The following is a 26,038-nucleotide window of genomic DNA, read 5'->3' on the forward strand; positions in this document are numbered from 1 at the left end:
ATTATTTTAAATAACGTAAGGATCAAAAGTATTGATATTTAGATTTTTAGAATGGATATTAAAGCATAAAGATCTGGTAATGGCGGTATCTATGTTTCAGTTTCAATCCGCACATCACTAAGTCACACTCACACAATTCCAAACCTTTACTTGGACTGGACTGCATGGTGGGCATGTGACCCTAATACACTGCCTTGATGTTCTCCTGCAGATAAAAGCTGCTCTGGCAGAAGAGAAGAAGTTCCAGCAGCACATTTTGGGCCAGCAGAAGAAAGAACTGACCAGTTTGTTGGAGTCCCAGAAGCGTCAGTATCGTCAGCGCAAGGAGCAGCTTAAAGAGGCATGAAGCATCAGCAGCGCTCACTTCACGCTCTTTTTTTCCCCACCACTGACGTTGTCTCCTTGCACCCCCCAAAGCAGGAGCTCAACGAGAACCAATCCACTCCCAAGCGGGAGAAGCAGGAATGGCTGATCCGCCAGAAGGAGTGTCTGCAGCAGATGCAGGCGGAGGAGGAGGCCGGTCTGCTGCGCCGGCAGAGGCAGTACTACGAGCTGCAGTGTCGCCAGTACAAGAGGAAGATGCTTCTGGCTCGACACAACCTGGAGCAGGATTTACTCCGTGAGGTACGCTACTTTTGAGCTTGTCAGTTTGTGCAGGACTAGAACTGGACTCAGCATACAGTAAAATGAATACTGTATCCAAATATTATTAATTGATGTTTCCCATAGAACAGCAATCTATTTGTGATGGCGGGCTCTCTCAAGATGCCGTCATCATATAATTTGCATAATTGGCCTTAACATATATCTATTTTTTAAAAGGCTAAACAAAAATGGTGTACATATATTCAAAGATAATTATTAGTATCAACATGTATTTTTCTTACAGTATATTACATCGTTGTGCTGTATTTTTCAATTGTTACTACTTATTTCAATACAACAATACAACACCGGCTGCACTTTGTACACCCCTGCTTTAATGTTGGAATTTACTTTGCCAAATATACTGTATCCTTTAAATTAGAGAGAGAAAAGGTTATACATTGAAATTGTTTACTGATAGTCACCACAATGAAGTGACAGTAAAAGTAAGCACACAAAGGCAAGTACATGAATATTCATATGAAGTACACATTCATGTAGGAATCATGTTAAATCAACAATACAGTTTGGTGTAAACTAAAAAAAATAATAGTTATAAAGAATAACGTTTGGCTCTTATGCTGCTAGCTTAATGCCGACTTACCGATCATGCCGATGATCCCACTGACAGGCTAAGGAAACACATATGACAAACAATCAAATATTGATGCTAACTTTGTACTACCCGCGTCTGCTGCTCTGCACTCTGTGCTGACTAACTACAGAAGCTTGTTGCTGAAACCTGAAAATTTCATTGGAAGACAAATAACGTTGTCGATGTATTGTGGAACATAGTTGGTAGGAGAGGACTGCACATTTATCACCCAAGAAGCAAAGTTTAAACTAGGGCTGCAACTAACGATGAATTTGATAATCGATTAATCTGTCGATTATTACTTCGATTAATCGATTAATAATCGGATTTAAAAAAAGAGACAAACTACTTTTCTATCCTTTCCAGTATTTTATTGAAAAAAACCAGCACACTGGCACCATACTTATTTTGATTATTGTTTCTCAGCTGTTAGTGCATGTTGCAGTTTATAAATAAAGGTTTATAAAAAATATATATATAAAAATTTAAAAAAATAATTGCCTCTGCGCATAGCATAGATCCAACGAATCGATGACTAAATTAATCGCCAACTATTTTTATAATCGATTTTATTTGATTTAATCGATTAGTTGTTGCAGCCGTAGTTTAAACATTAGTCTTTTTACTTGTTGCGGCCTACAATGTATTTGTGGCGGGCTGCCACAAACAAATCAATAAATGTATGGGAAACACTGTTTGGTATGTTGATGGGTTTGGTGACTATATGTCTGTAAGTACAAATATATTTAATGTTTTATTTCAATTTGTTTAACATTTGTACAAATTTAAGACCATAACCATGCTAATTTTTCTTAGCTTGTCAATGGGTTTTTCCACTGTAAGTTAGCATTAAGCTAGCGGCATAAGCTGCAGTTTTTGAGCTTAATTTTTTTTAATCACTATTTGACAATATTTTACTGTATGGCCATTTAAATACATTTGTTATTAGCTGCAAATGATACAATATGAATACGTATACAGTATTCTTGAAATACTTCACTGTGTTGGTTAATGTGTAGAAGAGGGGTGTCCAATCTACGGCCCACAGGCCAAGTGCGGCCCACAAGACATCATGCGTTCAATAAAGCATCCAAGGCGGAGTACTATTAATATTACACACCAGGCTCTCTCTGAATGCTAAATATTTGCTGTCATCTTGTAGATGATGTGAGTAAATCAAATGAATGACCCTTTAATGTACTATTAAAAAAATAGCACATCATTCACTAATATGACACAATCCAAACAACCTTCCCTAATCAATCCAATCCAATCCACTTTATTTATATAGCACATTTACACAACAAGAATGTTTCCAAAGTGCTGCACAGCCATGTAAAAAACAATATTAAAAACAATATTATGCTACACCAATGACTGAATAAAAACAAAAAATAAATGAATAGAAAACAAATACAAAAACAATATAAAAAATAAATACGATTAAAACCGATTTTAAAGGGTAAAACCAATTAAAACAGTAAAATAGACATCAAAATGTATTAAAAAAAACACAGAGGACAACAGAGGACAGAAGACCACACAACTCACGTAGTGTTAAAAGCCAAAGAATAAAAGTGGGTCTTAAGACGAGACTTAAAACACTCCACTGTGGAAGCAGTTTGAACATGGAGGGACAGAGTGTTCCAGAGCTTAGGGCCGACCACAGAGAAGGCCCTATCTTCCCTGGTTTTAAGTCTCGTCCTGGGCACCACGAGCTGGAGCTGGCTCTCGGACCTCAGAGCGCGCGCAGGAGTGTAAATTTGGATGAGGTCCGAGATATACTGAGTTCCCTAGTCATGGTGCAAAAACAAAAAATTACAGGAAAAGTGCAAAACACTCTCTCCACACTTATCTATGTTTGCCGCATTTTAGCTGCTTAATATTTCTGATTGATTACAAAACTTTAAGAAGGTCGTCATGGAAATGAACAAAGTCAGAGTCGAACTTTCACATACTCTTAACATCCAATTATATTAATTATATATCCATTACAATAAATGTATATCCATTATATTAATATGATATGTACACACAATCACATATGTATATATATATATATATATATATATATATATATATATATATATATATATATATATATATATATATATATATATATATATATATACTGTATAGTATTTTATATACAAACCCCGTTTCCATATGAGTTGGGAAATTGTGTTAGATGTAAATATAAACGGAATACAATGGTTTGCAAATCCTTTTCAACCCATATTCAATTGAATGCACTACAAAGACAATATATTTGATGTTCAAACTCATAAACTTTATTTTTTTTTTTGCAAATAATAATTAACTTAGAATTTCATGGCTGCAACACGTGCCAAATTAGTTGGGAAAGGGCATGTTCACCACTGTGTTACATGGCCTTTCCTTTTAACAACACTCAGTAAACGTTTGGGAACTGAGGAGACACATTTTTTAAGCTTCTCAGGTGGAATTCTTTCCCATTCTTGCTTGATGTACAGCTTAAGTTGTTCAACAGTCCGCGGGTCTCCGTTGTGGTAATTTAGGCCTCATAATGCACCACACATTTTCAATGGGAGACAGGTCTGGACTACAGGCAGGCCAGTCTAGTACCCGCACTCTTTTACTATGAAGCCACGTTGATGTAACACGTGGCTTGGCATTATCTTGCTGAAATTAGCAGGGGCGTCCATGGTAACGTTGCTTGGATGGCAACATATGTTGCTCCAAAACCTGTATGTACCTTTCAGCATTAATGGCGCCTTCACAGATGTGTAAGTTACCCATGTCTTGGGCACTAATACACCCCCATACCATCACAGATGCTGGCTTTTCAACTTTGCGCCTATAACAATCCGGATGGTTCTTTTCCTCTTTGGTCCGGAGGACACGACGTCCACAGTTTCCAAAAACAATTTGAAATGTGGACTCGTCAGACCACAGAACACTTTTCCACTTTGTATCAGTCCATCTTAGATGAGCTCAGGCCCAGCGAAGCCGACCCATGTGGTGATATCCTTTACACACAGATGTCGCTTGTTGATGCAGTACAGCCTGAGGGATCGAAGGTCACGGGCTTAGCTGCTTACGTGCAGTGTTTTCTCCAGATTCTCTGAACTCCTTGATGATATTACAGACCGTAGATGGTGAAATCCCTAAATTCCTTGCAATAGCTGGTTGAGAAAGATTTTTCTTAAACTGTTCAACAATTTGCTCACGCATTTGTTGACAAAGTGACGACCCTCGCCCCATCCTTGTTTGTGAATGACTGAGCATTTCATGGAATCTACTTTTATACCCAATCATGGCACCCACCTGTTCCCAATTTTCCTGTTCACCTGTGGGATGTTCCAAATAAGTTTTTGATGAGCATTCCTCAACTTTATCAGTATTTATTGCCACCTTTCCCAACTTCTTTGTCACGAGTTGCTGGCATCAAATTCTAAAGTTAATGATTATTTGCAAAAAAAAAAAACGTTTATCAGTTTGAACATCAAATATGTTGTCTTTGTAGCATATTCAACTGAATATGTGTTGAAAATGATTTGCAAATCATTGTATTCCGTTTATATTTACATCTAACACAATTTCCCAACTCATATGGAAACGGGGTTTGTATATATATATATATATACTGTATAGCAGGGGTCACCAACGCGGTGCCCGCGGGCACCAGGTAGACCGTAAGGACCAGATGAGTAGCCCGCTGGCCTGTTCTAAAAATAGCTCAAATAGCAGCACTTACCAGTGAGCTGCCTCTATTTTTTAAATTTGATTTATTTACTAGCAAGCTGGTCTCGCTTTTCCCGACATTTTTAATTCTAAGAGAGACAAAACTCAAATAGAATTTGAAAATCCAAGAAACTATTTTAAAGACTTGGTCTTCACTTGTTTAAATAAATTCATACATTTTTTTACTTTGCTTCTTATAACTTTCAGAAAGACAATTTTAGAGAAAAAATACAACCTTAAAAATTATTTTAGGATTTTTAAACACATATACCTTTTTACCTTTTAAATTCCTTCCTCTTCTTTCCTGATAATTTAAATCAATGTTCAAGTACATTTATTTTTTTAATTGTAAAGAATAATAAATACATTTTAAAGTAATTATTCATTTTAGCTTCTGTTTTTTCGACAAAGAATAATTGTGAAATATTTCTTCAAACTTATTATGATTAAAATTCCAAAAAATTATTCTGGCAAATCTAGAAAATCTGTAGAATCAAATTTAAATCTTATTTCAAAGTCTTTTGAATTTCTTAAAAAAAATTTGTTCTGGAAAATCTAGAAGAAATAATGATTTGTCTTTGTTAGAAATATAGCTTGGTCCAATTTGTTATATATTCTAACAAATTGTAAATTGGATTTTAACCTATTTAAAATATGTCATCAAAATTCTAAAATTAATCTTAATCAGGAAAAATTACTAATGATGTTCCATAAATTCTTTTTTTTACTTTTTTTTTCAAAAAGATTCAAATTAGCTAGTTTTTCTCTTCTTTTTTTCGGTTGAATTTTGAATTTTAAAGAGTTGAAATTGAAGATAAACTATGTTTAAAAATGTAATTGTCATTTTTTTCGTGTTTTGTCCTCTTTTAAACCGTTCAATTAAGTGTAAATATCATTAATTATTAATAATAACATAGAGTTAAAGGTAAATTGAGCAAATTGGCTATTTCTGGCAATTTATTTAAGTGTGTATCAAACTGGTAGCCCTTCGCATTAATCAGTACCCAAGAAGTAGCTCTTGGTTTCAAAAAGGTTGGTGACCCCTGCTGTATAGTGTATAGTGCATAGTTACTTTACATGCAGGTGGCTTTTGGCCCCTGGCCAAATTTTTTTAGCCCAATACGACCCCCAAGTCAACAAGTTTAGACACCCCTGGTGTAGAATATAAGACGTGTATGTTCACAATATGATTTTTAAAGCTCATAAGTCCAAATGACAGAAAGGGGCATGCACAGTAAAAGTAAATAATGATTAAACATAAGTAATATTAAGTTAGATTTAAGAGTTGTGTTGGCGTTATGCAACTTGAAGGAAATCACAGATAATGTGAGGAAGTCTTGCATTTTCACAATAAAATTACCCATCCGAAATGGATTAGATATATGATTATTATTGTTACTGTTTTTTAGTTCTTTGATGAGGCAGACTATCCTGAATTTAGGGATTTTATTGTGGCGGGCCAGATGAAAAGTTGACAGGTTTCTGCATCCGCTTGTAAAAGTAGCCCCGTCCAATGTGCCGCCATGTGCCATTAGGACCTGAACAAGAAGCAGACCCAGAAGGATCTTGAGTGCGCCATGTTGCTGCGCCACCATGAGTCCACGCAGGAGCTGGAGTTCAGGCAGCTGGGCTCGGTGCAGCGAACGCGGGTGGAGCTGATCCGAACGCAGCACCAGACCGAGCTGACCAACCAGATGGAGTACAACAAGCGGAGGGAACAAGAACTTCGACAGAAGCACACGGTGGAGGTCCGGCAGCAGCCCAAAAGTCTGAAGGTGAGTGGCGCCGCTCATCATTCAAGAAGCGTTAGTTCAAAACTATTGATGGGATTTATGGCTCTTTCAAAAAAAACTTTTAAAAGACTGACTTGTTATTATATTGTTGTTGTTGTTGTTGTTGTTTTTTTTACTGTTTTTATCAAGGAAACCATCAATAGCATCAGTTATACAAAAAGATGTATATCAGAATCATTTAGTTTAGGGCGGACACTCTAACCACAAGGCCACTGAGCTGGTTGATTAAATGAAATGAAAATGATTAAAGAAAAAAAAAATGCAATCAACAAATAGAGCTAAAGTGTGTGACTTATTTTTAACACTTAGGAGTCGGGCCCTTTTAAATCTATGGGAGTTTTTTTTAAATAATAATGAATAAAAATCAATGTTGTTAAGAATATAAAGCTCCAAATACTTCACGTCAAATATTCCACTTTGGAAAAAAGGGGGATACATTGCACATTTTGTGTTTTTGCCATTAAAAAACAGAGTTTTCTTTGTCAAAAAGAGCATTAAACATAAAAAATATTTATATCAACATATCTAAAGTTGATCTCGAGATTTAAGCATTGAAAAAAGATATATACATACTATATAAAGTATATAATTCTTTTTATTTTTTGACTGAGACCCTTCCGGGCGCCTGAAACCAAACTTGAAGGGAGCCCTAAAATAAAAATAAAAATTATGTATTGTATTGGTTTTTAAAATGAATAATATCAAAATGGCCCCTGTATGCTTTAGTTTTTCAGTGTGCGGCCTTCAGTGGAAAAGGTTTGGACACCCTTGTTTTAGAATAATGAACCTGAAAAGTGAATCCAAATAAAAACAACAATGAATACAATTAAAAAAATTATAATTAAAAAAATGTGTGTGTCTGTGTGTGTATATATATATATATATATATATATATATGTAGGTAAGTATATACATATACATATGTATATATGTATATAACTATTTATTTATTGTTATAGGTAAAAAAAAAAAAAATAGTTTGAAGTTAGGTTAGAATGCTGCTGTTTCTTTTAACTCCGACTCATTTTGTAGTCAAGTTGCCTATCAGGTGGCACGCAATTTGCATTAAAAAAAATAAATTAATACAGTTATAATAAAACTGTGCATGTTCAATAAAAAACGGCCCCCAACTGTGCATCAGTTCTCATCATTCAATTAAAAGAGCCGTTCGGAAGACTTGCTTCGTTCGCAAACATCACACCTCTGGTTCTGACCTTTTTGTCGCAGTCCAAAGAGCTGCAGATCAAGCGGCAGTTCCAGGAGACCTGCAAGATCCAGACCCGTCAGTACAAAGCCTTGCGGAACCACCTGCTAGAGAACACGCCCAAGTCGGAGCACAAGGCCGTATTGAAACGCGTGAAGGAGGAGCAGACCCGTAAGCTGGCCATCTTGGCCGAGCAGTACGACCACTCCATCAACGACATGCTGTCCACTCAGGCTGTGAGTAAGGCAAGGACCTCCCGCGCACCGAGCACACCCGCCCTCTCTCACCTGCCGCCCAGCACCTGACCCTTTATGCCCCTCCCCTTTGTGCTGCCTCAGCTGCGACTGGATGAGACCCAGGAGGCGGAGTACCAGGTGCTGCACATGCAGCTGCAGCAGGAACTGGAGCTGCTCAATGCCTACCAGAGCAAGATCAAGATCCACACGGACACGCAGCACGAGCGCGAGATCAAGGAGCTGGAGCAGAGGGTGTCCATACGCCGCGCCCTGCTGGAGCAGCGGGTACGCCCACGCGCCGCCTCCTGTCCGCTGCGCTTATGTCACACGTCTCGCTTTGTCCCGGCAGATCGAGGAGGAGATGCTGTCCCTGCAGAACGAGCGCTCGGAGCGGATCCGCACGCTGTTGGAGCGTCAGGCGCACGAGATCGAGGCCTTCGACTCGGAGAGCATGCGTCTGGGCTTCAGCAACATGGCGCTGAGCGGCATCCCAGCCGAGGCCTTCAACCAGGGCTACCCCACCCCCAGCCCCTCCTCGGGCTCCGGGGGCTGGCCCTCGCGACCCGTCCCTCGCTCGGGCAGCCACTGGAGCCACAGCGTGCAGAACTCGGTGGCCACGCCGTCCTGGCGCAGTCAGAACCACGGCGGGGGCGTCTTCGCCCGGACGGAGTCCGTGGTGTCATCGCACAGTTTCGGCAGGGACGGCGACGCCAGCAAGACCGGAAGGAGCCACTTGACGGCGCCGCAGCAGCACTACCAGCACCACCAGAGCACGCCGCACCTTTACCGTGACGACCGCGAGCGGGCTAGGGAGTGGGTGGGAGGGGGCGGCCATTATTCCCATCACTCCCAGGGGCACCATCACCACCACCATCACCTCTCCTCCCACGCCTCCTCGCAGTCCCTTGCTCTGCTGCCCCCCCCATCCGGGCCTCCTCCCCTGGCCCTCTCCTCCTCCCCGCCCTCCTCCGCCTCCTCCTCTTCCTCCTCGTCTCAGGGAGGCTACGGGGGCGGGGGGCTCGGGGTCAGGGGCCCCGGCCTGATGGCGCTCAGGAACAGCCCCCAGCCTCTGCGCAGGACGGCCTCGGGGGGCCCGGGGGGCGGCGGCAGTGACGGGGGTCTGAGTCGGAGCACATCGGTCACGTCCCACATTTCCAACGGCTCGCACCTGTCCTACTCGTGAACGCAACATGGCCGCCGTGGCTCGTCGCTTGGTCCCGTGGCCCCACTTTCAGACGGCGCACAACAACAACTTTGAGGTTTTCTTGTCTGATCCTCGCGCTCGTGCACAAACTGTCCCTCTCAGCTAGCTAGCGGTGCTTTTAAGCCACGCCCAATTTGTACATAGATGAGTGGAAGTCAGATATCAACAAAAACAAACGTCCCTTCGCCACACCAACATTTTGGGAAATAGCTTAGCTTAGCACACGGTCCATATATGTTAGCAGTGCTCTGCTTTAAAAGCTTCCCAATTACGTAATGCGACATGACACTAGCTTAGCTTTTTGCTCCGTATTCTCACTAGCTTAGTTAGCCCGGTGTCTGCGCCTTGCTTTTTATCCCCACTTCTTCATTTAAAAAAAGTTATTTTCATAACTGACTTTGAACATTTATATGTGTGAAGGGAACATCACAGTATTTTTACGGCGCACGTTACCATGGCGACGTCTCTAAGACTTCCGAAGGATTCCCGGTAAATTTCCCAAAATGTTGAGTGGCGCTTTTAAAGGCGGGTGCACGCCATGTATTTATAGAAGTGTATGTAAATGTGAAGCTGTTGTAAATACGAGCACTAACTCCAACTGTCTTAGTAAGAATAAGGATTCTTTTGTCAGCTGAAGACAACTAGATGCTCTCGTTATTGCTACTACTGTAATATTTATGTTGTATGACAAGTTTTTGTTAAATGTGACTGCCAATTTTGACCACTAGGTGGAGAATCAGCGCTGTGTGGCGTTACGACTACATTTTCCAGCATTCCTTTCTTCTACTTTGCGTCAGTATTACGACGCTTTGGTGCCATCCTCAACTTGATCTTGCGTTTTGTGGACAAAAAAACACCTCATGTCGGCTTGCGAAGAAGACCAGCTAGAACGTGGGAAGCATCAGGCAGGAAACATATTTTGTTGTCACGTCTACCTAATTTGCACATTCTCAGACCTTGTTTGGAGACCATTTAGCTGCAAATGTTGCATTTCATGAAAGAACGTGAAGAGGAACAGGAATGTCCGGGCGCTTTCCGGCAGTTGTCATGGCAACGTCCTCCATGTGAAGATTATTTTTCTAGTGTTTCGAAGAGAGGAAGAAAGCAGAATATTTGGGGTAGGAAGCCTCGTAGGGAACGTCAAACATATTAAAGGAGTAAACTTGACATTTCCTCTGTGAAAGTTGTACAGAAGCGTAATAACAAAATACTTTTGGAAAAATAAACAACAGTACATTGCGCTATTGTTTGAGTACTTCATTCTATAACTTAGGCGTGTCCAAAGTTTTTAACAACTCGGAAAATGCTCGAAACATACTAAAAAAAACTATCAAAAGTATGTAATGAGAAAAAGTTGACATGTTATCCTTCGCTAACAACGCACTCACAAAATCTAGACTGTAAACATGAAAAATATCAAAAAGGCCTATCACTACCCGATCAGTCCACGCATGCGCAAAGACTACCGCTCCCTGTCTTCTTCGTCCCCACACAATCTGGACTGTGGTCCTAACTTTTACCCCTGTTGGCTTTTACACTCTTAATCTTCATCAATTATTTCAACTTTGTTATTCAAGTATGACATTTTTAAATGTAATTAATTTAATTGACAAGCAATTATATTATGGTCATACTCTTGTTTGCTAGCGGCTACGATTTCAGTACTATTGAAGATCTTTGCTCCTTCTCAACTCTGTGGTAATATTCTTTTCACAAAATACAACCAATAATACGTTAATGTTAAATCTTACTTGTGAAAAGTAACCCCCCGATTCCTATTTTCAACAGTCCGCTCAATTGAGCAGGAAACGCTGTTTTGTTTTCTACCTGTCAACTGTCAGTTTAGGCTGCTTGCCGGCTCATCACCACTTCAAGATGGCGGCCGAATTTCTCGCGTCACAGCAGCCAATGCTGCGTCTACTTATAAGATGCTGTCACGCCAATTTTCTTCCCATTACAAAAACCTTCCTACCCCCCATTTAGTTCCGGGGTCATTTTCGTGTACGTCATTTCCTCTTATGTCTTTGACAGCGATCGATAGCACTTCGTTTGACTCTTTTTTTTTTATAATACAGCGTTAACAAAACGTCTGTATTAATCGGACAAGTATTAATCTGACAAATTAATTTGAGGATATTCCTGACTGCACATTTGACTCGTGGACATATGCGGAAATTAATAACAGTGTACAATAAGTTAATTAATTATCAATCAACATTATTAAACTTTATTAAAACTAAATGTATTCGTTAAATTCAGTTTGTTTTAGTTCTCTGTGTAAATGAACTAAATTAAAATGACATTTATGTGCACATATGTACCTCAGTGAAGTCAGATGACCCGTGGTCAGACAAACGACAATATTTAGAATAAGAACATAATAATAAAGAAAAACCTTGGGTATTTCTTCAAGACTTTAAAATGAGGCAAAAAACTGCAATGTAAAATGTTTTTTTATTGTTTACAAATGTTTTGTTCCAAACATTGCGCGAGCTGCACCTAAAGAATGGGGAACACAGATAAAGGACAAAGCGTCAATTATAATCACAAGTGGTGGTCACCTCAGAAGTAGACATGGTATAGTGAAAAGCTCTTAAACCACATCAAGGTACAAACCAATAAAGGTTATTATATTATAATTTTTGAACCAGTTATTTTTTCCCCCAGCTTACATATTTCTCCAATCATTTTTTTTATGGAGCAACATAGGTATGATACAATTTATTCACTTTTGTGTCGTGGCATACCAGTACTGTATTCAGTTATTCTTTGATGACGCAGTCAATGGCCTGGACTGAGTTTCTGGATACCCTAAAGACTGGCTGAAGAATGCCCTGCAATAGGCCGCTCGCCTTGTCTGTCCAATAACAGAACCTCTGGCCATGCCTTTGGGGAAATTGAAGAAAAGCTCTTCAGATTACAGTTACTAATCCATCCAGCCATCCATTTTCTACCGCTTGTCCCTTTTTGGGGTCGCTGTAGCCTATTTCAGCTGCATTCGGGCGGAAGGCAGGGTACACCCTGGACAAGTCGCCACCTCATCACAGGCAGTTACTAATCATGATAAACAATACATCAGATATTTCAAGAAGTTGTCCTACCCTTCAATGCCAAAGCGCTCCATTAGAAGGACACACCACCAATGCCGGATTGACTGCATGTCCAGCTAGAGCAGATATAACAATGAGTTCATTATTTTTACCTCTCAGAGCCGCTTATTTTGAAATCTTTTAAATATCTAAATACTTACCACACTGTAGTGAAAAGTAGTGTCCGTACAGAGCCAGAGGGAGTACTAAAAATAGAAAATAGTAATTTTTCTGAGCACATGTAATAATTGTGTAATGAAAAAAATATTTCTCTACTTTGTAATAATCTACTAAATTGATGAAAAGAGCCGTCAACATCAATACTGGAAATGTGATGGATAGGAATATCTCTGGAAGCAATAATTGCAACCAAATATTTTTGTAATTTGATACTGTGTTTCACATCATTGTGGGGGAAGTTTAACCTACTCTTCTTCTTTAAAAATGCTCAACTTACCATGAGCATGAAAACACCACAGTCATTCCCCGAGGTCTGGCGTGGGATCTCCTGGTAATACTCATTAGCACCATGAAAATGTATACAGCCTTTGGGTTTACTACAAGACATTTATATTTTATAGAGTAAACCTATTACCTGCATGTCTTTTCCAGTGAGCTCACTCCAGCTTCCTGGGACGATGTGCTGTGCAATGCTCCTGCAGTAAAAAAGCCAAATGTGAATAAAATAAAATGCAATAAGCCACTTGGCATATTAAAACATGAAGACAAATTGTAAATAAACAAGTGAAAATTCTATTAGAACACTGCCAAAGCATGAACAAAATCACGTTTCACCAGTACTGGTCCATGACTCTGTGGTTGGGGACCCCTGTTGCACACCACTGGAACATGGCTAGAATGGGAACATAGCCGAAAGAAGAACATGTCTAAAACATGAGCATAGCGGGGAAGGGAAAGATGACTAGAACAGAACCATAGCCAAAACCAGAACATGGCTGGAACAAAAAGTGGCCAAAATGGAACTGTGGCCAGGATTATTATAAAGGGACCTAGAGATGGCTCTGTACACCTCATCACCAAAACTAGATGGCCAAAGGGCAAACTGAGAGTCCAGCAAGAGAATTTCTCTCTTTGCCGGCCTCAACACCTGTAATGGTCAATGCAGAAAGAGGCATAAATAATGTAATTGCACAAGAATTATAAGATATCTCCAGTATTTTTCTTTTCAACACTTACACAGAGAAGGTAATGCTCTGGACCGTTGTGCTTGCTCAACGCTGGGAAGAGGAGTGCATCCTTTAGATGTGCATCCCTCTGTAGTATACATTTATGAATATTTTAGAAAGAAATTTCAGATTAGTGTAGTTATCATTCAAATTTCATTGTAATTACTGGAAGGCTTGACATTGGATCGACGTCTTTGTGCTTCCACGTTGGCACAATATACATGTTGGCAATGAAGACATCTTTGCCCTGTAACAGTTTTGAATCCAAAAACATGAGGATATGTGAGGTTTTATATTAACCATTGAATCAGATTTTTTAATGACCAAAAGCAGCCTCTGTTGTGCAGCTCTAAGAAATCCTACATGTCTCTGAGCAGCTTCCTGAACCAGCTGGAGGCAAGCATCTCCAATCTGTCATCACATTACAGATGTAACAAAGTTATACATATCCATGGAATAAGCAGTCAAGTGAAACAAACATAACAGTTACAGTACTGACCGTGGAGTCCATGTCTCTGGACAACCCGAGAGACCAAAACTCTTCTTGGGTTAAACACACCCCTCCCTCTTTAACGATCAGCTCCGTAGCTGGACGATCGCAGGCCAAAACATACTCGAGCTGTTCATGAGAAAATTTTACATTACTCGACTTGAAGATAACCTTGGCCACTTCACAAAGCAATAAATGTATATATTTTTAAACATATACTGGCTCCAATGTCAAAATTTTACTCAATTTGAAACCTGCTCACCAGTTGTTTCTGGTCGGGGTGCAGCTCCTTTTTCCAGGGTGATGTGGGGCCAGCATATGTATGGTCCATGAAACAATGACACTGGACATGTGTCAATCATACAAATAGTTAGAAAGCTACATCTATGGAAACATAAACACTTTTTTTCTGAAAAAGTACCTCAGTTTCCTCCTCCGATGATGAAGTCAGCATTTCAGCATCTCCTGGAAGCACAGGGGCTGAAGGGGAATCCTTTGGCCAGCCAGGGTGAGTCCCTAAATGAGAGAGGAGGCATATTATGATACAGGGGAGGGATATTAAGATCTCTGAACAAAAATGCCTGTAAACAGCATTCAGTTTGACATACTCGGGCGCAGAGGTTTCAGTGATGCATACGTGGTCATCATATGCTTGGGCTTTCCATCCAGGGTCTCCAGCCTAACCATATTGTTTGGAAGAACCTCCATAACTCTGTAACATCAAGGGAATGAGTTCTGGCTTGGTCATCACCAATATGACAATCATGAAACATTTTACCAGTAACGTTGTGGTTAGAATTCAATATTACATTCAAGCATGTGAGTACATTCAGACTGAATTACAATCCTAGAGTACAATAGTGAAAGACCAGCATTTAGTTACCTCTTTCTTGAATTCAGTGCCCTGGTCAGTGAGGATAACTTCAGGCAAACCATGAGTAAAGAAAATGTCCCTCAAGGCCTGTGGGGCACCACAGAAATTATATATATATATATATATATATATATATATATATATATATATATATATATATATATATATATATATATATATATATATATATATATATATATATATATATATATATATATATATATATATATATATATAAATTATGCACTTTAGTGGCTTTTTCCCTTTCTGATTATGGCCATGGGTAAGTGAAACACCAAAATATAAAGAATACCTCCTTTACATTGGCTGCTGTCTTTTTTGGGAATGTTCTTCCTTCAACCCACTTGGTGAAATAATCGGTCAAAGTGAGACAATATCTGTTCCCCTTAGACGACTTTTTCACAGGTCCAAAGAGGTCCACACCTAGAGCATGAATTCCAGTTCTCAGTTTAGCAAATATTTGAATGTAGACTGAGTTTTTGTATAGTTGTGCGTGAAAAGGTGAGGGATGTGTGAATAAACCCACTCACCAACCATGTACCAAGGTGATACGACCTTGACGGGCTTCAGCTCAGGCGCCTCGGTCTTTAACTTTTCAAAGCGCTGGCAGTCAGGACATGTGCGCACCTAAAAGCAATAATAAAGGGAAACATATTGTAGATATGATTTGATTCCACAACACTTTGCGACCTACTACTAACTACTAACCTGAGTGTTTCAACTAAAAATTAAAAGCAAATATCTTCCTTCTAGGAGCTTGCTTACCCAATCCAATGTGTCCTGTGTGATGGACCGCCAATAAAACCGGGGAGCAATCTTCGCTTGCATCCTCCGTGGTCCAAAATGGCCTGCATGGGCTTCGATTAACACAGCCACTTTCTCCTCCTCTGTCAAAATGACCCTTCTGTTCCCATGGTACAGGACCTCTTCTACACAGCACACACAATATTGTAGTGAAATGGTTTCAACAATAATGTTGATTTAAAGTACAGACATTTAACAGTATTATATATTAATTAATATTAGTGAAATGGTTTCAACAATAATGTTGATTTAAAGTAGTACAGACATTTAACAGTATTATATACTAATTAATATTAGTGAAATGGTTTCAACAATAATGTTGATTTAAAGTAGTACAGACATTTAACAGTATTATATATTAATTAATATTAGTGAAATGGTTTCAACAATAATGTTGATTTAAAGTAGTACATACATTTAACAGAATTATATATTAATTAATATTAGTGAAATGGTTTCAACAATAATGTTGATTTAAAGTACAGACATTTAACATTATTATATATTAATTAATATTAGTGAAATGGTTTCAACAATAATGTTGATTTAGAGTAGTACAGACATTTAACAGTATTATATATTAATTAATATTAGTGAAATGGTTTCAACAATAATGTTGATTTAAAGTACAGACATTTAACATTATTATATATTAATTAATATTAGTGAAATGGTTTCAACAATAATGTTGATTCAAAGTAGTACAGACATTTAACAGTATTATATATTAATTAATATTTTTTGCACGTTACCACGAAGACAGAAGTTCCCAGCAGCGGCCCTAACACTCCGCTTGAAATGTTTCGAAGCCTGCTGGTGTTTGACATAAGTCCCCTGGGAAAGATAAAGACGAATATTATTCAGTGACACCACCATTTTCAGGAGATTTGGATTCTATCGATTCTATCGATCGCTGTCAATGACGTAAGAGGAAATGACTATATTATAAAAAATAAAAAAACCCAGCGACGGGCAGTAAGAGGAAATGACGTATTTAAGAGGAAATGACGTACGTAAGAGGAAATGACGTAAGCGAAAATGACCCCGAAAGTAAATGGGGGCTAGGAAGGTTTTTGTTATGGGAAGAAAATTGGCGTGACAATATCTATGAGAGTACGTATCAAATATGTATTTACACGTATCACTTCCGGTCAACTTGTTTTACGGCAGTTATGTTCGTGCACACTGTTACCATGGTTTTCTTTTTTTGTAATAATTATTTAAATAATGTCAAATAAAAGATTACTAATACACAAAACAAACGTTATTTAAGAACACAGCATTTTCAAACCGTATGGATCCGTACAGAAACAAACAATATCTGTTCACTGCTTTTTACTCAATTCACAATACTGACAATTTAAAAGTTTACTTTTTGTTAGGCCGCAGATATAGAATTAAGTGCCTCGTTTAAAAAATAAATAAATACTCGAATACCCCCGTGTATCATGCATTGCAATAACAGAAGCGTGAAAGTAGTTGAAATTGTGGCTGTAATATTATTTTGGTTCTCAAAATGTAAAATATCAAAATGGCTTCCGCATGTTTTATTTTTTCAGTGGGCGGCCCTTAGTAGAAAAAGTTTGGACACCCCTGTTTTAGTACAATAACAACGAGGACGCTATAAATAGAACTGCGTTAAAGGGGACGTGCGGAAATGACGTCGAACTCACAGTCGGGTTTCTGCTGTATGGGGGAGAGGAGACACAAACCGGAAATACAATCATCACAATTAAAAGCATAGTGGTTCTCGCCAAAATTGCACAACAAATGATAGCATTTTCTAACTTGTCTCTTGATCATGTGTTTCCTCATAGTGCGATTAAAAAAAACAAATCTCTTATAATAGGAACATAACGCTTTTTATTTCTTAAAAACGAATATACCGGAAGTGGCCACCTTGAACAACACCTCGACGACAAGCTTCTACTTGAGGAAGGATTCCTTTAGCCAACCCAAATAATTTTCTACGACCTGCAGGGCGTATTTTCTCTTTGAAGTGAATTGTCCACCCAACGCAAAAATGACACAGGAGAACATATTTCTCTTTGTTCCCAATTTGATCGGTGAGTTTGCAGCGCGGTAACTAGCATGTAGCTGCTAAGCTAACTGAAATAACGTGAAATTGTCGGATGATAAAAGACGGCAAACAGGCTCTTGAATAACTAACTGGTTGTTTGAAAATGTTGTGTGTCTTCCAAATGTGCGTTATGTCAAAAGTGGCAACATTTCAACACCACTATTTAGCGAAGAATATGTCGTATGGTGACCCCTAGTGGGTCAGTCGAGGTACTGCGGGTGGTTGGGGGGAATTGATTGTTGATTGACTTTTTCAATTGTATATTCCTGTGTAATATATTATTTGAATATCTTAGTATTGCACAATAACAGGGCCCCTTTAGAACCAGTTAAATTTAAAACACTGTGTTTTAAAGTAGGGGGTCCTCTCTCCACCATGAATAGCCTAAAGTCTGTGGATTAAGCAACTTTGTCTACTCTCTCAGGCTACGCTCGCATCATCTTGGCGCTGCTCTCCTTCTTGCTGATGCCTTGCTGTCCGTGGTCCGCCTGCTTCTGCTACATGCTGAGCGCGCTACTGGACGCCTTCGACGGCCACGCCGCCAGGGCGCTCAACCAATGTATGTACGGTACATGTATGTGTGTGTGTATATATATATATATATATACAGTATATATGTATGTATATATATGTGTGTGTAACGTAATGTCGTTCAGTTACTGTTGAGCCATTAGCTTGAAAATTCCCGGGCACGGCACCGCTGCTGCCCACTGCTCCTCTCACCTCCCAGGGAGTGAACAAGGGGATGGGTCAAATGCAGAGGACAAATTTCACCACACCTAGTGTGTGTGTGACAATCATTGGTACTTTAACTTAACTTAAAATGGCAAGCAAAATTGCACAAGGTGAAGGGGACATTGTGGAAATATTGGAACGTCGTGAGACGACGTCATTGGAGGCACCAAATGCCGCTTCAGAGAGGGGGTTTACTTGCGTGCATTGATAACATAAAATGCAGATCGTTACTGTGACTGCTTTTAGTAAGATAGCATAAAAGCTCAACAGAAATGAAAGACGGTAAGCAGGAAGTCAAAAGGGGAATATTTTATTGCAAAAAGTCAGGTCCGTCTTCAAAAAATGTTAAGACACCTTTTGAAACCAATTACACTTTTCTGGCTTCAAAATAAGAGGGCTATACGTTACATCCGGTTTAACTCCATTAACAAAATAAAAATGCTTTGACTGTCTTAGATTACGAACATGCTTTGTCAATGATGTTTTGTAAAGTAATCTGTGATACTTGCACCTAAATAAATGCATCTGTTGAGAAATATGGGGGGTAATTTTTCTGGCTGGCTGAAATATTGTGTAAATTATTTTATAACATGTTCTGTTTGATACTCCTTAGTTTCATAATGTTTACCGGGCTGAATATTACATTTTATTAATAAATACAGAAGGTTAACACATTGTCAAGCAGCAATATGAGGACCATTAACTTGTGCAACATGTAAAATACAGAATATCAGAAGCATTTATTCAGGCATTTGTTATTTTACCAAACATCTTTGACAATGAAACTATGATTGTTATAATCCACATTTTATGTTGTTATTGCATGAAACTGGTGTCTAGACATGGAAGAGTAGCTCCTCCTCTGAATGCAAGTTCTCCTAAAGCAGGAATAGAAATTCTGTATTTCTACAAAATACAAAGTCTGGCAAGAAACCAACACATTGCAGATATTTTTTTAAAAATGTGTGTTTATGTCCTTTTTGCGTTGAGCTGTTAAACAAAGCATAATGTGTTAAACACATTTCATTAAAGCAAACTAATTGTCTCGTCATGCTGTGAAAAACTTGAAAATGATCTGTCTATGGTACACTTATTAATGATGAAAAATGATATCTATCTGCAATTGTCACAATTAATTTTAAGTTAACTATGAACAATGCGATTAATAGCGAATAAATATTTTAAATTGTTTGACTGCCCATATGTATGTGTGTGTGTGTGTGTGTGTGTGTGTGTGTATGTATGTATATATATATATATGTGTATATATACACCGGTGTGTATATATATATATATATATATATATATATATATATATATATATATATATATATATATATATATATATACATACATACATACATACATACATACATACATACATACATACATACATACATGTGTATATATACATACATGTATATTAGGGCTGTGAATCTTTGGGTGTCCCACGATTCGATTCAATGTCGATTCTTGGGGTCACGATTCGATTCAAAATCGATTTTTTTTTTTCAATTCAACACGATTCTCGATTCAAAAACGATTTTTTTTCCCGATTCAAAACGATTCTCTATTCATTCAATACATAGGATTTCAGCAGGATCTACCCCAGTCTGTTGACATGCAAGCAGAGTAGTAGATTTTTGTAAAAAACAGTGTTTTATCAACTGATTGCAATAATGTAAATTTGTTTTAACTATTAAATGAACCAAAAATATGACTTATTTTATCTTTGTGAAAATATTGGACACAGTGTGTTGTCAAGCTTATGAGATGCGATGCAAGTGTAAGCCACTGTGACACTATTGTTCTTTTTTTTAAATTGTATTTATAAATGTCTAATGACAATGTCAATGAGGGATTTTTAATCACTGCTATGTTGAAATTGTAACTAATATTGATTCTGTTGTTGATAATATTAATTTTTGTTTCACTACTTTTGGTTTGTTCTGTGTCGTGTTTATGTCTCCTCTCAATTGCTCTGTTTATTGCAGTTCTGAGTGTTGCTGGGTCGGGTCTGGTTTTGGAATTGGATTGCATTGTTATGGTATTGCTGTGTATTGTTTTATTGGATTGATTAATTTAAAAAAAATAAAAAAAATAATAGATTTTAAAAAAATGGGAATCGATTCTGAATAGCACAACGTGAGAATCACGATTCGAATTCGAATCTATTTTTTCCCACACCCCTAATGTGTATGTATTTACATACATACATGTGTATATATACATACATACATACATGTGTGTGTGTATATATATATATATATATACATTTACAAGTATATATGTGTGTATATGTATATATGCAAAGGCAGTAATATATGACAAAACAAGGCGGCAGCTAAAAGACTTCCCCGTTTATCCTGTCTTTAATCACACAGGAAAAACAATACCCCATTATCGCACACACACGCATGCACGCACAAATATACCAAACACACACAGCACAGTGGTACAGGGGTTAGTGCATGTGCCTCACAATACGAAGGTCCTGCGTTCAATCCCGGGCTCGGGATCTTTCTGTGTGAAGTTTGCATGTTCACCCCGTGACTGTGTGAGTTCCCTCCGGGTACTCCGGCTTCCTCCCACCTCCAAAAAACATGCACCTGGGGATAGGTTGATTGGGAACACTAAATTGACCCTAGTGTGTGAATGTGAGCGTGAATGTTGTCTGTTTATCCGACACACACACACGCACACACACACACACATGCACATATGTGAACAAATGAATGCATGGCTGAGTACAGAGGTGACATGTGAGTAAACACTATCACAGGAGCCATCTGCACCAGAAGGTCATCAGACGATGGCCACTAGGACGCTGACACAAAGCGCTCCCACAGCACGTCCGATAACCTCTGATGCAGATGGCTCCCTATGAGGAACACTGGAAAGTAAAAATAATAAAACCTGTAGAATAGTAAGAACCATCAGTAGGAATAAAGGATAAAATACAAGTACAACATATGAAGATAAAAAAGATAAACAAATACATATACAGTAAATATCTAATAAATAAACAAAACTAAATCAAATCTTGCATAACTAATAAGATAAAAAGTGAAGTACAAATGACTTTAATAAAATGCAGATCTTAAGCCTGCTCTTAAAAACATTAACATTCTCTGCAGCCCTGAGGTATTTCGGCGAGCTGTTCCATAGACGGGGGCCATAATAGTGGAAAGATGCCATCCCGTGACTTTGTGTCCATTAGGAGATGAGTTCCGGAGCATTTCAGGGCCCGCAAACTCGCCAAGGTTTGTAGGGTAAAAGCAAATCTAAAAGACAAGAAGGCCATTTATAAACCATAAGAACCTTAAAATTGATCCTGAAACACACAGGGAGCCAATGCAGAGGTTTTAAAACTGGTGTAATGTGTATACATATATACATACATACTGTACAAACATATGTCAATATATGTACTGTATATTTATGTGTGTGTGTATATGTATATTTGGGATTTATACGCATATATATATATATATTGTATGTATATGTATGTATGTATTAATTGCACCACCTTGCAGATGAGCTGATGGGTAGTGTGTTGGCTTGCAGGTACCCGATTTGGCGCCATGTTGGACATGCTGACTGACCGCTGCGCCACGATGTGTTTGCTGGTCAACCTGTCGCTGCTGTACCCTGCCTACACATTCCTCTTCCAGCTCAGCATGTGTCTGGACATCTCCAGCCACTGGCTGCACCTGCACAGGTGAGTAGCTCAACTTCCCGTAACTCAACTTCCTGTGAGCTCACCTTGCGTGTGCGCATCGTAGCTCCACCATCAAAGGCGCAGCCAGTCACAAGAGCATCGACCTTTCCGGCAACCCCATCCTGCACCTCTACTACACCAACAAGGTGACGTCTGAGCTTCTTGGCCACGCTTGACTGTTCCTGCAAATGCTGGATGTTCTTTTTGTGTGCAGGTGGTTCTCTTTGTCATGTGTCTGGGCAACGAGCTTTTCTTCTGTCTGCTCTACGCCCTCCATCATGTCCAGCAGCCTGAAGGTAACGTTAGTGCCTCTTGATTAGCCTGGTGAAATGTGCAATATCTTGGAACATATATAATCCTTTAGCAGAGGACACACTAGAGATCAACCGATATGTTTTTTCAGGCCGATACAGATACCGATTATTAGTAGTCAAGGAGGCCAATAACTGATATTTGGTGCCGATATTCATTTGCAGTAAAAGTTATTTAAACATGAACAGTATACGTCAGTAAACCGCTGGACAAGGCTATACGTTTAAAAAATATATATATATATTTCTTAGGAAGCGTGGGACAAGTAGCGACATAATGTTTTATGTGGTGCTTATGTTGTGGGTTATTTAGCAAAAAAATACATCAAACACCTTTATTATATGTGTCTAAGAGGGGCATCAACATTTGCATTTCAAAATATGGCAAATCTCCTGGGAAAATTGGTAAGAATATGGCATTTTTCAACATCACAATAACTCATCTACTCAAATACAATATTATGGCAGTTTATGGATGTATTACGTTGTGTGGTTTCTTTGTGAGGAACCCTTAAATATTGCAAACATTTTATTAATATTACCATCCAAATCGCTGCCGTTGTGCCCTTGGGCAGGACACTTCAGCCTTGACACTTCAGCCACGCTTCCATCAGTCTACCCCAGGGCAGCTGTGGCTACGAAAGTAGCTTACCACCAGCAGGTGTGAATGAATGATGGGTTCTCACTTCTCTGTGAAGCGCTTTGAGTGTCTAGAAAAGCGCTATATAAATCTAATCCATTATTAATAACAATTCTGGGCTCCTTCACGTAGATTATAGTTGAGACATTTTTTCAAGATGGATGAAAAAGAAAGTATGAGAATGTGTGAACTGCTGCCTGCTCTTCTCTACCTATGAAATAATGTAATATTTGTCAAGATATTTAAACAAAGTTCGGATTTTTGGCAGAGATATATTTCCTGTCGTCTGTTGCGGTATTATTTGATTGAATCACGGAACATGAAACTCTGCGCGCCTCTTTAACGAGCCCACACTCCGAGTGCTACGGACGGAGTATTGTGTTTCAGTGGCAGAACAAACATAAGACGGCGGGAAAGAAAGACAAAAACTGGATTTTCCTGGAAAAATGAAGTTTTGACACCAAAGCAAAAAACGATGTACTGTGTAAGAGCAACCAATAATTTTTTTAAATAGTGGTATCATATGTTTATATATGGTATCTGCTGATGTAGTTCATTAGAGTGGAAAGAGAAGAGAAAAAAAACGATACACGTCAAAATGCCAAATATCGGCGCCGATAATCTAAGACAGTGGTCCCCTACCACCGGGCCGCGATTGGTACCGGGCCGCACAAGAAATGTCAAAAAATCTTTTTATTTTTTTTAATTAAATCAAAATAAAAAACACAATATATACATTATATATCAATATAGATCAATACAGTCTGCAGGGATACAGTCCATAAGCACACCTGATTGTATTTCTTTATGGGGAAAAAAACACCAAACTATATATATATATATATATATATATATATATATATATATATATATATATATATATATATATATATATATATATATATATATATATATATATATATATATATATATATATAATGTGTATATATATATATATATATGTATGCATATATATATATATATATATATGTATGTATATATATATATATATGTATGTGTGTGTATATGTATACACACACACACATATATATGTATTTATTTATTTTTATTTTTATATATATATATATATATATATATATAATACAATGTGTGTGTTGCAGCATGGCTGTACTGGCTGCTGGGACTCAGCGGGGTGGTGTGCGTGCTCAAGTCGGCCATCAGCGTGGTGCACCTCATTACCTCCTCCCAGAACATGGCCGCCATGGATGCCGCAGAGCGCGAGATAGCCAGGAAGACGCAGTGAGAGCGCCTACGACGTCTTTTGACTGCTTTAAGTATTGTTGACTCTCGCTGGTTTATGTGTGACTTCTTTTGGTAATCAGCCTTTTTTAATTATTTATTCTTCTGGGGACCTCGAGCCAACTCGTGTTTTTTGCACAGATTTTAGCCACAAACTGACATAGCTTAGCATTGATGGGTGTAATTATCTTTTATGTTTTGAAAAAAGGCCCTCGTGTAAAAAAGTTTTCCATCATGTGTGCTAAATTGTGTTGAACTGTATCTTTTTTTACACTTGTGCTGCTCTAGTTGATCTACAATGGGTGATGTTATATTTGCAGAATGTATTTTTAGAGAATATCAGTATACACAAGTTTTAACTCTGCAACAGTCGTCCCCCGTTTATCGCGGTTAATTGGTTCCCAGCCTGACCACCGAAACAGATATTTGCAAAGTAGGATTATTATTGATAAACTAAATATTTTCAGAATTACACCATTATTAGAGTCCTGTAAACATAACATTCATATAGTCCCATTTTCACCCAATATAGTAGCCTTGAGTGTGTTCTACTGTACATTACAGTACTCACTGGTAGCCTGGAGGATCCTCCAAGCTTAATTTCTATGGTTGTCACCAAGTCACTACAACACAACCACTACCTGGAAATACTTTATCACATCCTGGTTAATTCCTTTAAGTTAGAACATGTGCTGAAACCACAGGGGTAAATTGTTCTGCAAAAGTTGGTAAACTTGACAGTCTCAGCTACGACCATGAGCTGTGTTGTTAGCATTCCATGCAGTACATTTTGAAGATGAAGTGTCTCAACAGTTAATCTCCACTTAGCGTCGCTAACAGCTGCTGATAGCCGATTGCAGTCTTGTTAACATTAAATGCCGTACCAGTACTGCTAAAACTTGTCTTGTCTTTTGACATCACTCAAGTCAAAGACTCACCGAGGTGGAGATGTTATTGATGAGGCAGGAGTTAAGTTCGAGTACATCAGAAAGTTGCTTTGTCAAAAGTTGGTCAACTTGCTTGTCGCTGTGAAAGATATCGCCAAGATTATCCGCCATGTTGTTAGCATCCTTCACCCTTAACCCAGAAACAAAGACTTCATTGTTGTTCACCACAATATGATGTGAAATAATACAATGTAATAAAATTAAGACTTAATTTAACACTTAATAAAAGGTCTATAATCTGCGATACAATAAGGCTGCGATATTTGAAATGTAATGTGGCGAGGGACGACTGTAAACATTAAGATATTAAAAAACATATATACTTATGTGATCATTAGAGTGTAAGGAGTTTTGACTTAGGTCAGGTCTTCAGGTCACCATCTAGAAATGAAATCAGATGTGATGACAGATTTGCTTGCATTGCACATAATGGAGGGAATAAAAGTCATCATCCAAATCAGCTGCTTGTGTTTGCTAAG

At 38.4% G+C, this 26,038-nt stretch overlaps 3 protein-coding genes across 17 annotated transcripts in view; 2 read left to right on the forward strand and 1 right to left on the reverse strand.

Moving 5' to 3' along the window:
• Positions 1-10,679, forward strand: part of taok2a (TAO kinase 2a) — a 42,638-nt gene extending 31,959 nt beyond the window's left edge. The window contains exons 15-20 of one of the 3 annotated variants that reach the window (XM_062050376.1): positions 212-340; positions 421-624; positions 6,499-6,738; positions 7,984-8,196; positions 8,299-8,481; positions 8,546-10,679. In XM_062050376.1, the coding sequence (XP_061906360.1) occupies positions 212-340; positions 421-624; positions 6,499-6,738; positions 7,984-8,196; positions 8,299-8,481; positions 8,546-9,379 (1,803 nt within the window). In that variant the 3' untranslated portion in view covers positions 9,380-10,679. Of the gene's footprint in view, positions 1-211; positions 341-420; positions 625-6,498; positions 6,739-7,983; positions 8,206-8,298; positions 8,482-8,545 lie in introns of all 3 variants that reach the window. The other 2 variants (XM_062050375.1, XM_062050377.1) reach the window with 2 other exon arrangements.
• Positions 10,680-11,836: 1,157 nt separating this feature from the next.
• On the reverse strand, positions 11,837-16,809 carry LOC133652062 (uncharacterized). Of its 13 annotated transcripts, none has more exons than XM_062050400.1 (17): positions 16,618-16,809; positions 15,827-15,990; positions 15,592-15,688; positions 15,354-15,484; positions 15,050-15,127; positions 14,775-14,878; positions 14,588-14,682; positions 14,429-14,509; positions 14,176-14,295; positions 14,040-14,087; positions 13,843-13,923; positions 13,687-13,764; positions 13,085-13,597; positions 12,947-12,997; positions 12,651-12,695; positions 12,148-12,566; positions 11,837-11,899 (listed from the first exon to the last, which is right to left on the reverse strand). In XM_062050400.1, exons 5-13 carry the CDS (start codon positions 15,100-15,102, stop codon positions 13,412-13,414), a joined length of 846 nt encoding a protein of 281 aa, XP_061906384.1. In that variant the 5' UTR covers positions 15,103-15,127; positions 15,354-15,484; positions 15,592-15,688; positions 15,827-15,990; positions 16,618-16,809; the 3' UTR covers positions 11,837-11,899; positions 12,148-12,566; positions 12,651-12,695; positions 12,947-12,997; positions 13,085-13,411. The 13 variants fall into 13 exon arrangements, with proteins under 13 accessions (XP_061906384.1, XP_061906390.1, XP_061906388.1 ...); XM_062050406.1 differs by having other exon boundaries at positions 11,871-12,566; positions 13,085-13,145; positions 13,285-13,597; XM_062050404.1 differs by having other exon boundaries at positions 11,871-12,566; positions 12,947-13,006; positions 13,085-13,145; positions 13,285-13,597.
• A 723-nt stretch (positions 16,810-17,532) lies between these two features.
• cdipt (CDP-diacylglycerol--inositol 3-phosphatidyltransferase (phosphatidylinositol synthase)) lies at positions 17,533-26,016 on the forward strand. Its single transcript, XM_062050415.1, has 6 exons — positions 17,533-17,931; positions 18,370-18,504; positions 22,248-22,401; positions 22,466-22,547; positions 22,616-22,697; positions 24,474-26,016. Exons 1-6 carry the CDS (start codon positions 17,889-17,891, stop codon positions 24,614-24,616), a joined length of 639 nt encoding a protein of 212 aa, XP_061906399.1. The 5' UTR covers positions 17,533-17,888; the 3' UTR covers positions 24,617-26,016.
• The last annotated feature ends 22 nt before the right edge of the window (positions 26,017-26,038 follow it).

Source organism: Entelurus aequoreus, linkage group LG06 (assembly GCF_033978785.1).
Source record: "Entelurus aequoreus isolate RoL-2023_Sb linkage group LG06, RoL_Eaeq_v1.1, whole genome shotgun sequence".
Taxonomy (NCBI): domain Eukaryota; kingdom Metazoa; phylum Chordata; class Actinopteri; order Syngnathiformes; family Syngnathidae; genus Entelurus; species Entelurus aequoreus.

Bases quoted from the DNA above. Each gene is read 5' to 3' on its own strand.
- LOC133652062 (XM_062050400.1), bottom strand. From the start codon at position 15,102: ATGGTTTGCCTGAAGTTATCCTCACTGACCAGGGCACTGAATTCAAGA. The intron at 14,683-14,774 runs GTATGTCAAACT...TCTCTCATTTAG, and splicing joins ACTGAAACCTCTGCGCCCGA to GGACTCACCCTGGCTGGCCA. The intron at 13,924-14,039 runs GTAGGATTTCTT...AAACTGTTACAG, and splicing joins AGGAAGCTGCTCAGAGACAT to GGCAAAGATGTCTTCATTGC.
- cdipt (XM_062050415.1), top strand. From the start codon at position 17,889: ATGACACAGGAGAACATATTTCTCTTTGTTCCCAATTTGATCG. The intron at 17,932-18,369 runs GTGAGTTTGCAG...CTACTCTCTCAG, and splicing joins CTTTGTTCCCAATTTGATCG to GCTACGCTCGCATCATCTTG. The intron at 22,548-22,615 runs GTGACGTCTGAG...TTTTGTGTGCAG, and splicing joins ACCTCTACTACACCAACAAG to GTGGTTCTCTTTGTCATGTG.